This window comes from Ochotona curzoniae, unplaced genomic scaffold, assembly GCF_017591425.1.
Source record: "Ochotona curzoniae isolate NIBS_2020 unplaced genomic scaffold, NIBS_Ocur_1.0 contig_2688, whole genome shotgun sequence".
In the NCBI taxonomy this organism is placed as follows: Eukaryota; Metazoa; Chordata; class Mammalia; order Lagomorpha; family Ochotonidae; genus Ochotona; species Ochotona curzoniae.
The window spans coordinates 20,652,500-20,669,989 of NW_024465553.1; the positions used below are offsets into that span (position 1 = coordinate 20,652,500).

At 48.3% G+C, this 17,490-nt stretch overlaps 1 protein-coding gene across 4 annotated transcripts in view; it reads right to left on the reverse strand.

Annotated features, from left to right (window-relative positions):
* The window catches only part of SUSD6 (sushi domain containing 6), a 91,023-nt gene that overhangs the window by 36,507 nt on the left and 37,026 nt on the right, over window positions 1-17,490 (reverse strand). For all 4 annotated transcript variants that reach the window (XM_040975384.1, XM_040975381.1, XM_040975382.1 and 1 more), the window contains exon 2: window positions 9,306-9,519. In XM_040975384.1, the coding sequence (XP_040831318.1) occupies window positions 9,306-9,426 (121 nt within the window). In that variant the 5' untranslated portion in view covers window positions 9,427-9,519. The remainder of the gene's footprint in view (window positions 1-9,305; window positions 9,520-17,490) is intronic.

Sequence of the window (17,490 nt, forward strand, 5' to 3'; positions counted from 1 at the left end):
CTAGGTTTGAGGCCCACTTTTGCTCCTGACTCCAGCTTCCTGCTAATGCACTCCCTGGGAGGCAGCCAATGATGGGCTCAAGTACTTGGGTCGCTGTCACCCAAATGAAGAACCTAGACTGGGTTCTGAGTTCCTGGATTCAGGCTGACCAACCATGTGGAAACATGTGAGGAGTGAATCAGCAGACGGGGAGATCTTTGCCTCATCTCTCCCCCTCACTATCTCTGCCTTCAGATAAATGAATTTAAAAAGAAAAATACTGTCAGATACAGCTAAGAAGAGGAGGAGGCACAGGGCATTTGGCTTTGTGGTTCAGCCACTGGGTGGGAAGCTGATTTCCCACATCAGAGTGTCTGCATTCCAGTGCCAGCTCCACTCCTGATCACAGCTCTCTATCAGTGCACCCTGGAAGGCCAGAGGTGATGGGTCTAGTTTCTGAGTCCTTACACCACTCCCATGAGTCACCTGCTCCTGATTCAGCCTGGCTCATCCCTGGCTGCTGCTGGGGGCATCTGGAAACTGATCCAGTGGCTGGGTATTCTGTCTGTCTCTGAAACTTTAAAAAAAAAAAAAAAAAGAAAGAAAGAAAGAAAAAGAAAAAAGAAAAACAGGGCCTGGCGTGGTAGCCTAGTGGCTGAAGTCCTTGCCTTACATGCACTGGGATCCCATATGGGTACCGGTTCTAATCCTGGTTGCTCTGCTTCCCAGCCAGCTCCCTCTTGTGGCCTGGGAAAGCAGTAGAGGACAACCCAAAGCCTTGGGATCCTGCACCCACATGGGAGACCAGGAAGAAGCTCCAGAATCCTGGCTTCAGATTGGCTCAGGACTGGCTGTTGTGGTCACTTGCGGGGTGAATCATTGGATGGAAGATCTTCCTCTCTGTCTCTTCTCCTCTCTGTATATCTGCTTTCCAATAAAACAACAAAACAACACACACACACAAAACAATATTTCTTATGTTTAAAATTCTAAAGCTATATTATCCCAGATGCGTTTGGATATCATTTAAAACAATCCTCTAGGCGCTGGAGTAGTGGCTCAACAAGCTAATCCTCTCTCTGTTAAGTGCCAGCATCCCATAGTGGGGATGTCAGTTCATGTCTTAGCAGTTCCACTTCCGATTCAGCTCCCTGCTTGTGGCCTGTGAAAGCAGTCGAGGATGGCGCAAGGCCTTGGAACCCTGCACCCACAAGGGAGACCTGGAGCAGGTTCCTGGCTCCTGGCTTCAAATGCTTTGGAATGGCTCCAGCTGTTGCAGCCATTGGGGAATGGACCAGTGGATGGAAGACCTTTGTCTCTCCTTCTCTCTGTAAATATGGCTTTCCAATAAAAATAAATAAACATTTAAAGCAAAAGAAAACAAAACAAACAACAAACAAAAAAACAATCCTTTGGGGCAGACACTGTGGTGCATCAGGTTAAGCTAACACTTGGTATCCAGCATCCCATATTAGAGTTCAGGTTTGAGCCCCAGCACCTTGGCTTTTGATCCAGCTTTCTGCTAATGCACACCCCAAGAGACAACAGGTTAAGGCTCACATATCTGTGTTCCTGCCACCCACATGGGAAACCCAGACAGAGCTCCAGACTCTGGCTTTGGCCTGGGGCAGATGTGGTTCAAGTGAGCATTCGGGGAGTAAGCCAGCAGAGGGAAAATCTCTCTCTTTCCTCCTCTACCATTCAAGTTGATGAAAATAAATATTCTTAAAGCTTTAACAGAAAAACAGAATTAAAAGCTGTATCCTAAAAATCAAATCCTTCAATTACATCATTCTGCTTGACCAACTCTGAGCCTTTTCAAATTCAATATGTAAAGATTTCAAAAATAGCTCCAAAAATTTTCAACTAAATTAGTGAGCTTTTCTGTTCCTGTAATGACTTCTTAGCAAGGAAAGGCCACAGTTCTGCAGGTTCACAGAAGATCAGGCTGGTCTCACTGGCTCAGGCTCTGGTGAAGTCCTGGCTGGTGGCAGAGTCCCAGGGTGGCACAGAACAACACACAGCACTAGACAGCACATGCTGTCTCCTTAGTCCATGTGTCTCCTTAGAAAACCACCAGGATTCAGTCATGGGACTCCACGGTAGCAATCCAACCACATCCCAGAGGCCCTAACTGGATTAGGTTCTCACCCTCTTCATTTCATTCATGTGAGACCTTGCGGACCAAACTGCCTTTGGAGGAGCATTCAACACCCAAAGCAACTTCCCCATCATGGCACATGGTTGCCCTGGAATGCCCACAAGATAGCCTCATGGAAGGGAACAGCTTCCAGGCAGTCCACCTCACAGCACCATACCCCTCCATTTTGCAGCAGCATCTTCACGTGCAGATGCCGCAAGCAGGTATCTGAGGAAAACCTCAAGAACATCAAGGATGTAGGTCTGCTCGGAAACTATGATCAGAACCCGAGAGTGCACAAAGAAAGAACTTCCAAGCCCACAGTCTCTCTGAACTGACTAATGGTAGGGTCACAAAAACCAAACAGACAGAATGGTATCAATGGGTGCTAGAATCTGACCTTCTAATAAGGGAATTACTTCTTTGTGTGCAAGACAAGGTTCCAAGTGCCATATGAGACATTTCTGTCATCTCCACTCTGGAGAAATAAACAGTAAGTTCAAGGCAATTATCCGAGGTAACACAGTTAGCAAGGAACAAAGGCGGTATTCAATTCTGCAAAACTGTACTCAGGCTGTGGTGCCTCTGAAAAAGGCAAGGAGCTGAAGCAGAACAGCCACAGACATCATATCACACTACACCAGCAATCTAGTGGTCCCAGGAGAGCAGCAGGTGCACGGCTGCTATTTTAAGCTATGTATGAATTCAGTCTCATTCTGCCTGACAAGAGACAGCTATGTGAAAAAAAATTCTAGGGAAATTTAAAAAATATATATTTATTTATTTTTATTACAGAGAGGAAGAACTTCCATCCAATGATTTACTCCCCAAGTGGCTGCAATGGCTGGAGCTGAGCCAATCGGAAGCCAGAAGCCCAGAGCCTCTTCCAGGTCTCCCACGTGGGTGCAGGGTCTCAAGGCTTTGGGTCGTCCTCAACTGCTTTCCCAGGCCACAAGCAGGGAGCTGTATGGGAAGCGGGGCTGCTGGGATTAGAAAGAGTGCCCACATGGGATCCTGGCACATGCAAGGTGAGAACTTTAGCCACTAGGCTACTGTGCCGGGCCCAGGAAAATTTTTTCCTTTTTTTTCCTTTATTTTTGAAAATCTTTACATAGTTAATTAGGACACAAAGGTTCAAAGGCTACAGGAAAGTGGGTAAGACTATTATTTCCACATTTTTTTCCTGTATCTGGGGTAAAGAGAGAGATAAAGGGAGAAGCCACACCCAGTCTCCCACCTACCCCAGGTCCCTGATGTGGGACACGCGCTGAGGGTCTTGCTCAAGTGATTTTGATAGTTCAGTAGTTACGACTTGTTCCTAATCTCACCACTCCAAGCTCGATATCTATTCAGAACCCACTGATTGACACAGTCCACCTTAGAGTCTCTGTTTGCCCAGTTTTTCACTGCCAACACATGGCTGGGGCAGTTGATTGATTTGTTCTGTCCTCCGTTGTGGTGCCAGGTGTCCTCTGCAGGTTCTGATAGACTGCCATATCCTCCATGAGCACCTGGTTATGCTCTCCACTGCTCCGTCTGAGCCTCTGAGGAGGCTCGGCTCTGCACTTCACCGAAGACCACGGAACCTGCACTTTTCCTCATGGTTAGGGTTCTGAGTTCGGCAGTCCAACTGGAGAAATCCCAAAAGAAACTTTGTCTGAGGTGTTCCCAGAGCAGATTCTTGTGTGTACTAGCAAGTACAGGGCCCGGTACAGTCCATCACCCCAATCAGCTGGTGGTTGCGATTGCTGGGTTGGTTCTGTTTCCAGCCTTGTCTTCCACTGGAACCAATGGGTGTTGCAGTCCAGCCTGATTCTTCCCAGCACACACTCAGCCCTCACATAATCCAGTGGGAGCTGCAGCCTAGTCAGAGCGACCCACAATAACCCCCACCAGGCCCGCCCCTATCCTGGTTCCTGTGCTTGCCAGTATGTGCAGCCAACTAGTCTGGTCTGTCCCATATCACATTCAGCTCTCATACATGTCAACGGGCACTGAAGCTCCCGCGCCGGGCCCGGGAAATTTTTTTAAAGTCATCATCTCAGGGCCAGCATTATTTCATAGCAGGGTTAAGCTGCCACTTGTAACACTGGCAATCCCACATTGGACTGCAAGTTCAAAGTCCATTTATTCCACTTCCAATCTAGCGTTCTGCTAATGTTTCTGGGGAGGGAGTAGATAATGGGTCCTTGCCACCGGTGGAGGAAAGCCACATGGAGTTCCTGGTTCCTGACTTTGGTCTGGCCCACACCTGGCTGGTACATTCAGGGTGTAAAGGGTCCATGTCTACCTCTGTGTGTCACTATCTCTTTGGATCCTTCTCTCGCTTGCTCTCTGCGCACACTCCCCTACACCTTCCTTTCCTGTCACTGTGCTTCAAATAAATAAATCTTTAAATCTTTTAAAGGAAATAAAAAGTTGTAACCTTACCCTCCTCTTGAGTGAATTCAGATTTCCATGCGCTAACATGGCTGAAAGTATGGCTGATAAACAGGCCTGGGGAGAAATCAGTAGCTAATACAGTCTTTATTCACAACACACCATAGAAAGATTGTCTCTGAACACTGCTGCCCCTCCGGGCCCCAACGCTAAACACGAAGCAGACCAAGGTCTCTGTTGACCTGGCCACATTGCTACCAGCCAGCCACATCAGCACAAGCCACGTCTACAGGCTCAGGCTCTCAAAGGGCAGGGTCTCCACTGGAAAGACGTCATAAATAAAGTTCCCTTTTAATCCTACCTAGTATCATTAAATTCTCCAAGTGCTAGACTTAGCTTTTTTATTAGCACCCTGTGATTCCCTTTGCAGAAAGCACTAGACAGGTAAAACCATCCTCGAGGGCCCGGCATGGTAGCCTAGTGGCTATAGTCATAGTTCTCACCTTGCAATGCGCTGGGATCCCATATGGGCACCGGTTCTAATCCTGGCTGCTCTGCTTCCCATCTAGCTCCCTGCTTGTGGCCTGGGAAAGCAGTTGAGGATGGCCCAAAGCCTTGAGACCCTGCACCCACATGGGAGACTTAGAGGGAGCCCCTGGCTCCTGGCTTCCGATTGGCTCAGTTCTGGCTGTTGTGGCCACTTGGGGAGTGAATCATCGGACGAAAGATCTTCCTGTCTGTTTTTCCTCCTCTATGTATATCTGACTTTGCAATAAAAATAAAATTAAAAAAAAAAAAAAAATAAGGCTAACCTCGGAGCTAACTGCCGTAGGGCAGGGCAGCGGGGCACCGCTGCTCACAGTGAGGTCTTCACCCAGGCAAGACGCAGTCAGGCAGCAGCCGGGGGAGCTCCGGGCTGCTCTTCCTAGGAGCACCCTGTGTTTGTAATGTTCTAAACATGGCACAACAATCAGTGTGCAGAGAGTAATTTCTCAATGTCTTTCATGACACCAGAGTTTAACAAGTCCTATAATGACCCATCACAGGCTCCTACCACAATCCCCAAGTCTTTTTATAGTCACAGGTAATTACACCATGGAGCAATTACATCACTTCTGTCAGCAGGGTCTGCAGCTGACAGGAAGATCCTCTGCGGATGTTTTGGGAACTACATCCTGATTTAGCAAACAATTTGCTATGGGTTCCTATTGTTCCTTTCTAAGAACAGAAGTGCTTTGGCAAACCTTGTGCCTAAACTGGACTCAAACAACCAAGGGCTACTGCGGATGAGGACAGAAAGCACCACAGAGGGAAGTAAGGCAACCCGGGCGCCTCACAACCTTTCTATAACACCATGGAGAGAGGACACAGGAGGCTCCTGTCTCCCTCCATCTGCATAACCTGAAGGCTGCACTTGGCATTTGCATCAGGAAACATTGAGAAATGAATCTAAAGGAAGCCTGCCCTGACCCCAGCCAAGACCATGAGCCACAGTCAGATGGACTGGGGACAAAGCCCAGCAAGCTACACTCACGATCACCTGCTTCAGAGCATTTATCGACCTAATCTCTGACGCAGTTTCTCTTTATGAATTGGTTACAGGACCACCTAACCCACAGGGCGTCTGACAGCTCTCCAACGGACAGTCATCAGACATGCAAATGATATGCTTCCTTTTCTGTCCTCTCCTCTCAGCTCGGGCACATTACCTCCAACGTCAGGTCCCTTCTGAGATGGTGAGGTCAGCCAGCACAGCCTGCCAGGCTCTTTCTGCCATGGCAAGGCTGAGGGCCAAAGCCACGTCATCTCCCAGAGAAAATGGCTCTCAACATCTTCTATCTGCGACAAAAACAGACAGCCTGGCCTTCTCACGGTGCTACAGAAATGAAGATGGCTGCTTCGGTTGCCATTCAAATTGCCCTGGGCAACTGTGCTGCTCAACACCCCTGCATGTGTCATAGTAACGCTTTCAGGGGAGGGCAAAAATCAGAATAGAGGAAAACACTGTGTGCTCAGGAAAGGGGGAGAATGTAGGCCAAAGGCTTTCTGGATGAGTCAGCAGGCCAGGCCAACACTGAGCTCTCTCGGAGGCAATGCGCTTGCCCTGGGGAGATTCTTGAAGTCAACAACCTCCCGTGGGTCAGGTCAGACAACTTCCCTCCAACCCACACCTGACTCCGCACCTTCAGGTCTTCGTGAAGTCTCCTGCACGGTGTGACTCAACAGTGGGTCACCCACCAGTTCTGTTGTTGGCATTATTTGGGAATTACACGGCACGTTTTACATGCCACGTGCCCTCCAATTGTTATTTATTAGTCCACATCAACACCATTCCAACCACTCTGAGGCATTGTCATTTCTGCTTTACAGGACACACAGGGGTCAAGTGATTCAATGAAGGCCACACAGTAAGTCTGCCAACATTACAGTGCCGTGTGACCTGGGAGCCTGTGCCACACAGCTGGGACCCCAAGTCCTCTAATCCGAGAAAGGCTACAGGACTTTGGTCTTCTCCCTGCATGGTGTGGCTGCGAAGAAGAAGATGCAATTCCACCACTTATAACAAAGAAACTGTTCCTTAATTCTTTTTTAAAGAAACGACCGAAGGAAAGCAGGATGTGTGGCCAATGCCGCTCTGAGACCTTCGCTACTAGCTACAGACACGACAGACAGTATGCAGCCCCACACACCATTCTCAAGCACTTCTTCTTCTAAGATTCTCCCTTACCAAACCTGATTTTACGGTCAAGACTAGAAGGTGACAGCAGTATTTACGACCAGACACTCTGCAGGCAAACTGTCCCCGGGATGCCTACTCAACTCTGCTGATGTATATGACAGGGCCACCGGAGCCCACTGGGAAACAAAGCTGTGTATTTCACAAACACCCCATTTTCAAATGGCTCTGAGCAGCAGCCATAGGAAGGAAATACAAAAGGGGAAGAAGGGCCTTTGCCTGGACTGACTTGCCTACCCCTGGCTTCAGGGCATCTCAGAATCTTGGTTTCTTGGCCACCCTGACTGGCATACTGCTCATGGCAGGTAGGCACAGCCATACAGGTGTACTTTGGGTTTCAGGCCAAGAAGCAGGCTCCCCCAGAAGCTGCTAGAAGGAGGAAAGCAGGGAAGCTGAAACATCGGCAACAACTTGGTGCACTGGATCTAAGTGAAGGTGAAACCCCTTCCCCAGCCTGCCAGTACATACATTTTATGGGAAGTAGAAAAGACTTGGGGGTTGGAATAGCCAGGGAGGGACGATTCTTTGAAGATGGGGGAAGGGAAGGAAAACAGGGAGCCAACTTTCCCACCCTGGTCCTAGCCCACACTACAAACAGACACATTTTTCCATATTGGAGAATAATAATCCCTTTATGCAGCCAGTCTGGAACCCTGATAATTGATTTCAGACCTTGGGTCTGAAAAGCTGGGAAGGTGTGGGTAGATGGAAAATGGCAATGACTTAGGAAATGGGAGGAGAGAGAGGCAGCTAACAAAAAGTAGGGTGGGGGTAGGGGTGGGCTTAATGACACTAACGAGCAGGAGGCCTGGAAACATTCTGCCACTAACACCACTGTGTAACACCCCTGGGTGACTTCCATGAGAAGCCCTGGAAGAGACAGACCAGCAGGACCCCAGGTACAGGTCAGGCTCTGGTCCTAGCCCTACCACTAGTGCCAAAATCCTGGACAAGTTCAGAGCCTCGAAAGGCCCACCTGGCTCTGGGGGTCCTGCTCGGACAGGCATTCCAGCCAGGCATATACCTCCTGGGGCCATGGATTCTGGGGTGGCAGAAAGTGTGACTCTCTTGTACAAAGTACCAGGTAATTTAAGGTCCGAATACCTTAGAGTTGGCTTCTAGCTCTGGTTATAACCCAGGCCTTTGCAGGCATCTAGGGAGAGAACCAGCAAATAGGAGTGTATTCTCTGTTTCTCTCTCTCTCTATTAAATAATAATTTTTAAAAATCAGTAATTGCGCCCAGCACACTGGTTCAGTGGCTAAATCCTTGCCTTGCAACTGCTGGGATCCCATATGGGTGACAGTTTGTGTCCCCACTGCTCCACATCCCTTCCAGCTCCCTGTTTGTGGCCTGGGAAAAGCAGTAAACGATTGTTCAAAGCCTAGGGACTCTGCATCTGCATGGGAGACCTGGAGGAGGCCCTTGGCTCCTGGCTCCCAGATCAGCTCAGCTTCAGCTGTTGTGGCCACTTGGAGCATACGTAAACCAGCAGATGGAAGATTTTTCTCATTGTTTCTCCTGCTCTCAAGTCCTTGGGCTCCTGAACCCAAATAGGAGGCTAGGAAGAAACTCCTGACTCCTGGCTTTGGAGCAGCCCTGCTCTAGCCTTTTCAGTTACCTAGGGAGCAAACAAGTGGATGGAAAGCCAATCAATGAGTTTCTCTCTCCTTCCCTCCCTCACTCTTTCTCAAGCATGCGCCATCTATGGAAACTGCTCCACACATCCTTATAACAGAATTGGGAAGGGTGCTGGTGAGCTCAATGCTAACAGCGCTTGTACTGACAAAGGCAGGCTCTGGTACGTCACCCACAGGTCTGCTGCACATACTCAAATACCTCCTTCCTTAAGGGGTACCAGGTCTCCTGGGTCTTCAGAACACTGCTAAAGGCAACAAGAACTGAATAAACTCTAACAGGCTCACTGCAGCCTTTCCAGCCCCAGCTCGAGCCAGCCCCTCCCAGCTCATCCTCTTCCACAGAAAAGCCTTAGAATCTTGAGTGTAAACTCAAGGAGGAACCATTGTAAATTCTGTTCCCTCCCACTGGCAGGAGGCAGGCCGGGGCTTACCAGAAGCAAGCCCGTCTCCAAACAGGCTACTCAGGATCACCAGCAGAAGGAAGACTCCATGCCTGACCGAGGCCAAGGCCAACGCTGAGCTGCTCTTTGGTGCTATCCTGCCATGGCACATCTTTTATCCGTCCAAGTTGTTTTTTTTTTAAAAGAAAAAAAAAAGTAAAATCCAGAAGTGAGAATCCTTATGCCAGCTGGAGGGTAGATTCACCTAGAACAACAACAAAAAAATAAATAAATAAATAAGAAACAAGAACTTAAGTAAGGTGAAAACTTCAGTCATAAGTCAGTGAAAAGCAAACACTTGGGTAAGGAAGACATGATCAAATAAAAAGTTGGAAGAATCCCTGCTGCCAACCCAGACAGACAAGCACAGAATGGCTTTTCAATTTCTCCCTGGGGAAACGCCAAGGCCTGCAACAAGCTGCCACCAGCGTTCAGAAACCAGACCCTTGCAGGTGGGGCCAAGAGCAGGGCTTGGTATCACCTGGACATCCGTCAGTACAGCATAGCTCTGACAGGCCACCAGCTCGGTGCCACCGTCGATCGTAGGGGTTCCGGACAGAGAGAAAGGCGGCTATTAACACGGAGTTCTGCCTTTGCTATTTGGACTCAGAACAAGTCCAACTAACCGAAACGAAAAAGAGAGAACACGTGTCTTCAAGGGAGAAACGCACCGCCTAGAGAAGGAATGCAGCAGCAGGAGCCAACCCCCGCTGGCCTGCTGGTCCGCCAAGGGCTGGATGAGCCTGGGAGGATCTGACACCCGGGTCGTGAATCTCAAAAATGGACTAATTAATCAAGGCTGGCCTGACACACCTGTGACTGGAGAGACCACATTCTGTGGCTGTCCTTGACAATGAGGGAGGGCAGAAGACTGGCTGGGGTTGTCAATTAGCCCTCACCACTCACTCTAGTTTAGACAGACTTCAGAAGGGTGGGAATCAGTATCTTAAAAGTACATATAGCCAGAGGTCAAGACTTCCAAGATTACCTTCTGCATATCTTTAGGGAGGCCACTGGAGGATAACATGATGCCTGCCCATTAGACTTCAGTGCATTCATTTTATTTGTTCTAATTTTTAACAAGTTTTCCAAGCAATAAGATTAGACTGCCTTTGCACTTCTGCATACGCTGACTTTTCCAGCCGTAGGGCTTTGTATGTATAGATAAGGCAGTCTGCGATTACAGCCCTGGAACTCAGAGGTTCCTCCCAGCCTAGTCATAAACCATGTCCAAAGCCTTGGCTCAGGCCTGTGTTCCCTGGCTATAAAGGGCACAGCACACGGCAACCCGAGTTGTCTTGGTCCAAGGGAAGAGCCATTTTGGGAATCTTCGATAAACATTAGCCAGGGTTTCCAGAATACCACCAGCCTCTGGTCCTCAATCAGCTTTCTGTCTCCAGCTCTCTGTGGAACAGGGACAGTTCTGAGAGGGAGTCGGTGACTGTCCTCAAACAAACTGCAGACATGTGTGATGGGGGTGCATTTCTGTGCCCAAGAAAGGCAAAGTCAGAGTGCCTGAACTTACATCTGCTTCCTCCACTATGCACAAGTACATAACTCGTCCATCACAGTTTCCTCAACCATAAAATGGAGATAGTAGCCATACTGCCTTCAAAAGGCTGATGCCAGGATTAGGCTCAAAGTGCCTGGTACAGGGTCTGGTCTTATGTAAGCCCTTAATGAACACTATCACTGCTATTGTAATCATTAGTAAGGCCTGAGCCACAGGGACCTTGGAGCTCATCCAGTTCCACCTTCATATTTGACAGACACTAAAGCCAGGGCCCAAAGAGATTAAATGATATGCCGCCACAGTTGATGACTGACAGGGGTAGCCATGGGCCCTGTGGTGCAGGAGGCTCGGAAGCAGCAACACCAGGGAATCATACCGGGCAGTCAGCAGTCCCTCAAGGCAACAAGCTCATCACAAATGATATCCACAGGTGTGACATCAGAGCATGTGTACAACAAATACTTAGTCAGTGAGTGTATGAGGCTGCACAGGCAGGTGCTTAGGTGTCCATGCAAGAGAAGTTGGGAAGACTCTCAACTGAGTCCCAATGAATACGTCCACACAAAGAAGGAAGTACTCAACACAAACAGGTCAGAGTACTACAGGAGCACAGTACTCCTGGTAGAAGCTGAGCTCAAGAGTTTGAACTTTACCCTGAACACCATGTGATGCTTACGAGGACCATAAACAGATAAACAGCAAAACCATCCAAGCAGGGACTTTCAGAGGTTTGGCAGGCAAAAAGAGAGCTGTGCTGGCCTAGCGGTAAGGACCTTAGATTTTCTATTTTACGATCAATGTAGGACTCTTTGGATTGTAACTTGATAAAATCTGTCAAAAGGGGGACATACTCTATAACCCATCCATTCTACTTAATAAAATCAATCTGTTCTCAAAAACTCTAAGTGTGAGGCAACCACTGGGGTGCAGGGTGGCAAGCCACTGCCTGAGACACCAGTGTCCCATACGGGCTCCTGTTTTAAGTCCCAGCTGTTTTACTTTCAATCCAGCTCCTGAATAATGTACCCGTGAAAGCAGCACTAGGTGGCACGTGTTACCTACATGGGAGACCTGGATGGTGTTCTAGGCTCCTGGCTTTGGCCTGGATAGCTATTAAGGTTATCTGAAGAATAAACAAGTAGATACAAGACTCCCCTCTCTAACCCTGCCTTTTAAATAAATAGATCTTTTTTTTTTTTTAAAGATTGCCCAAATGCTTAGACCCCTGTACCCACTAAGGAACTCTCAAAGAAGGCTCTGGCTCTTTTCTCTGGCCTGGTTTCCCCTTACCCCATGGCTGTTGCAGCCATCTGGGCAGCAAAACAGTAGGTTTAGGCTGCACTGAACACAAGAGCCCAGAACTCAATCCATGTCTCCCTTGTGGGTGGGAGAGACCAGACCACTCCGGTGATCGCCTGCTGCCTCCCAGCGTACACATTAGCAGGAAGCTGGAATCAGAGGTGGAGCTACCATTCCAACTCAGGAACTCACCATGGGATGTGGGCATCGTAAGCACTGAGCCAAATGCCTGTTCCCCACTGCATTGTTTATAGTGGCAAAAGCCTAGTGTTCATTAAAAGGGACTTGTTAAATAAGTTACAATAAACTCCACAGAACTAAATACTCATTAGCAGTTTCAAAAGAACAAGGTAGTCTTCTGTGTGCTAATAGAGCCCATGAAGAAAACCACTTGAATGTATGCTTGTCTTTTTAGAGCAGGCATACACCTGTCCCTGTGTGAAATCCTGTGAATAAGAGACAGGTAACTAAGACTGCCTTCAAGAAGGGAAATTGAGTGGCTAATGCAAGGGAACACTTTTCACTGCATATATTCCCTCTAAACTCCTTGAGTACTGTGCCTGATAAACATATTATCTATTCAGACAGAAAAAAATATAAAATAATATTGCAGGGCCTCTCATGTACATAATTGTCTGTCTCCTGTCTCAACAAATCCATCCACATTAAAATAAACTTCCAGATCTGAAAGGTTCCCTTGACCAGCACGAGTTGCGTGAGGACTCAGCAACCAGTCACCTCCACAAGGAATTCTGTCTGACACCTCCCACCACGCCCACCCCAGTGGAGCTGACCCCTTCTTACCAGGCCATGGCTATACCTTCAGCAGACTATTATGCTTATTTGTTTATTCGCAGACAAAGGACTGTGGATTACTCAACTTGGAATTCTCAACAGCCAGCATGGGGCCTGCCACCTCACAGGCAGGCAGGCAATGTTTGCCATACTCACGAACAGTGTGTGGGGAGAACCAGGAAGGGACTGGGAAGGGGAAGAGGCACTAGGTAGGAGTTCCTGGTTCTTCTGTGCTTTGCTTTGTTTTGTTCTGTTTGTTTTTTTAAAGAAACAGGTGGCCACTCCCTTACTGATTCAGGAGCCAACAGACCTAAGGGGTCAACTCCACCACCAAGCTAAGACTGAGTGCAGAATGTTTGAGATAACAGAAATGGAAGCTTTGCAAGAAAGAAATAGAGGATAGTCAAAGACTGCTTATATCCAAGGCTGGGCCAGCAGTTACTGCTCCAGAACAGGAAGAAAAAGAACCCCTAAGTTCCCCCTACAACAGGAGGCCCTGTTCTGCTGTACATAAAAGGTCACCATCAATGACCTGCTTAGCACACAAAACTTTTTTAATGGGGTGAGGGGTGTGACAGCTTATAGGAAGGAAGGTTAAGCTATCACTTGGAACACCAGCATCCTATTTCAGCACCAATTATAGTCCTGGTTCTTTCATACCCAATCAAGCTCCCTGCTAATGTGCCTGAGAAGGCAGCAGAAGATGGTCCGAGTACTTATACCCCTATCACCCACACGGGAGACCAGGTAGGATGGAGGTCCAGGTTCCTGTCCTCAGACAGCCCAGCCATGGTCATTGAGGGCACTGGGAGAATAAAGCAGTGATGGGAAACCTCTTCCTCCTCCTCCCTCTGTAACTGTGCCTTCCAAATAAATAATTCTTAAAAAATAAACCTGCTCTTGTATTGCAGACAAAGTTTAAAGAAAAACATTTCATAACCAATGAAGATCACGTTTTCATTATCCCTGAAGAAATATCAAGGTTAAAACTTTGTTCAGTGCAATGGCTTAGCACCTTGCATGTGCCAGGATCCCATATGGGCACTGCTTCTAATTGTGGCGGCCCCACATCCCTTCCAGATCTCTGCTTGTGATCTGGGAAAGCAGTTGAGATGGCTCAAAGAATTGGAGCCCTGTACCCGTGTGGAAGACTCAGAAGAAACCCCTGGCTCCGGGCTTTGGATCAGCTCAGCTCCGGCTGTTGTGGCCTCTTGGGGAATGAACCAGTAAGCAGATGGAAGATCTTTCTCTCTCTCTCTTTCTCTCTGTAAATCTTTCAAGTAAAAATAAATAAATCTTAAAAAAAAAAAATCTTTGTTCATAAAGATGGGTGCATATATTGGTGGGAGATCCATGTCACATTGTTTTTTTTAGTATCATATTTTGTCTTTTTCAGTTTTTTAGTGATCATTTCCTTTAATTAAAAAAAAAAAAATCACTGAAAAGGAACCTAGAACAAAGCCTCAATTCCAAAGCTCAGAAGGAACATGGTATCTGAACTGAGAAGTGAGCAGAGAGCAGAGGGCCTGGGGGTGGCTCAGCCGGCCAACAGGGCACAGTGGGTCTGTAGCCTCAGATTTCACGTCTCTGCTCTTTCATGAGTGTGTCCATCTCTTCCTCTACCAGCCAGTACCCTCTTCCAAAACTCGGGGTCCGGAGGGGTCATGGAAAGCCAGCCTCCACCCAATTTCCTTTCTTGGGAACTGGTGTTGCCGCCCAACAGCAAGTAGGAGGAGGCCCCATGAGTTAGACGGTCAGCCCCCAAGGGCAAGGCCCACTTAGTCTTCCTGCCTCCGTGAACCCAAAACATCATAAGCTGGGTGGCTTTGCCTTGCTGAATGTGACAGCGTCCAGGAAACCCTCTAAGGAGGAAGAGGCACTGCCCTTGATCCATGGCTCTGACCTTGAGGAAGCCACATTAACTCATTTCTTTCTCTGCTTCCTCATTTGTGAAATGGGGCTACTGCTGGCTTTAACTATTTTACTAGGCTTTGGTTAGGCATGAAGGGAACAAAAAGCAAGGAAACCAGAAAGACCGAGAGCTTTTACTTAGAAGCCAAGAGAGCAGCAGGGGTGGGATTGGAGGTGGGGGGCTACCTGAGATGCAGGGACAGCACAGCGGGCTTCCGGAGTGAAGAACAGGCCACACAGACACCAAGTTTACACGATTTGCTCTCTTGGTGCCACAGGTGCTGCCAGGTTGGCCCGTGTGCCCTGGAGTCACCTTCATAGCTGACTCCAGGCCTGGGACAAAGGCAGCCACAGCAGGTAGGGCTGGCCCTTGGTAGCCGGTGCCCTCCCCCTGTGAGAATGCCACAGTCCTGCTGGAGGTGCAGGGCCACATGCCACTGAGCTCCCCTTCATGGAAGAAGGGGCCAGCCAGTCCTGTGTGGCTTTCAGGTTCTGAGTGGGTAAGGTCAGTCTCATTTACAGGTAATTTCTGGGACAAATTATTTCCTAAAGTATGGCTCATCTGTCCACTAGTAAAGAAGGGGAACTGGGAAGAATAAACAAACATAAATCTTATTTTTGACTCGGGCTAATCTGCAAAGGTGGCAGTGGTGGCAAGTAGCCAGAACACTGTATCCCTTTAACCAGCTATCTCCACCAGCCCAAGTGCTGATCTGTGATTTACAGAGGACAAAGACTGTTCCAGAAGCAAGAACACAGTTAAGTACAGTGATAATCTGAAGTCCAAAGTTCCCCAACAGGGTGTGGTGAGAGAAATGGCCAACAGGGCCATGGCTCCTCAAGCCCTTCCTTACCTCCTCCTTTCCCTTAAACCATCTTCCCTCTCCTGCTCCACTCCCCCAGAAGTGGCGAGGCTACAGCAGGCAAGCTAGCTACACACCTACTTCCCATCCCAACAAAACGAAACTTAAATTACTTAAGGATGACTTTTGCTTTTTCCTCCTGTGAACCACGGCTCCTTTCCCTCCTCCTTTTATTTCCTTTGTGTGGGGAACACTTGAGTGCCTCAAAAGCTGCACATTCCTCTACTGGACTTGGAGATTCTTGCCAAAATGTTACTGTGTTTCCTTTTCACACAGAGCTCCTAATCCAAATGGCACCAAGCTAAATTCCTGTTACAATTTCACCTCTAAATCACAAAAGCTACCTTCTGCTTGCCACTTGGCAACTAAGTCACCAAGGGGGTCGGAGGTGTCTGTGAACAGCTGGAAGAGCCATGTCTAACTCCCCCACCATCATTTACCACATATCCTTGGACAATCTCCCAATTCATCCTCAAATTTCAAACAGCAAGAATACCAGCAGACACGCCCCTGCCCATCCATAAGCTTTCTCTCTGCAGTCTCCAGCATCTCTCTTCTAGAACCCAAAAGCAGCATGACCAGAGCAGGGTCTTGAGGGCAGGAGGCAGTGCCAGGGAGCAGCCAAGCAGGGGTCTAGCCTCAAGCAGGCCAGCTGGTCTCCCTGGTGCCAGACAGACCAGGGTGATTCCAAAGGTCCTTTCAGTTCTAAAGATCTGGATTATCTTCTTGGGGAATAGGAGGGGCCCAGAAGTCTTTCCTCTGCAGATGGAAGTCAACAAAAGCTCTGGCTGGCGGGAACAAACGGTAAATCTGTCGGGCATTGTTCAGCAGGAGCAGCCTCCTCCCACCCCCTTGCATCTTCCAAGGCCAGTTTCTGAGCCTCTAACTGCATTGCAGCAAATCCAGGAGAGTCCACTTTTCCACTTAGAGCTTAATCAATCCATCAGCACATTTGCAGGGCCCATCCGTACACAGTGTTCCTAAAGTGCTTTCCAAAAATAACAAACGTCTAGTGAAAAAAAAAAAAAAATCCCAGCCTCCACACACGCAAGCATCCCATGGCAGAGCATTTGGGACTGGGGACAAAGAGAAAAGATGCATAAAGAAAGAAAGGCAGAAGATGGCAGAGAAAGGAGACAGAGAGGCCAAACCAGGCAGAGTGCCTGACTGTGGGGAAGTGGGCTGCCATGAATCCTGACCTGAAGGCAGGAAACCAATTTGCTGGTCGCACCCTTGCGGATGATCGATGTTCTGCAACCCAGGACAAACACTTGCTTCTCGTGTCTGTTTCCTCATCAGTCAAAAGAAACACTCCAGAACTCAGTCTCTCTCGGGGAGGCTGAGAACCTATAAGCCTGTAAACCTCTGGACTTGAATACCATTCACAAGGCGCCCTGGGGTGCATCCACCTCAGTACACCTCTGTGACCTGGACAGACATGGCTGCCTCATAGTACTGCCATGGGCTGGAATAGGTGTGAGAGCTCAGGGCTGTGTCTCAGCCATCAGACACCCACGTGAGCTTAAGTCCTGTGCTGGCAGCCTGTGGCTGACCCCACAAGACTCCCAAAGGGCTCTCTCTGATTCAAAAGAAAACTCAGTTTACACAGAATAGCAGCCAACAGATTAAACCAAGGAACCTCACAGCTTCTTTCCCACTAAACTATTGTTAAAGTTACTTTATTAGTATTGCCCACCTGCAAATAAAATAACTATTTGTAACTTAAGGTAATAATACTGTTTCAAGCCTGTGTACACGCACACATATATAAACAAAGGTATTCAGAAAGGTCATG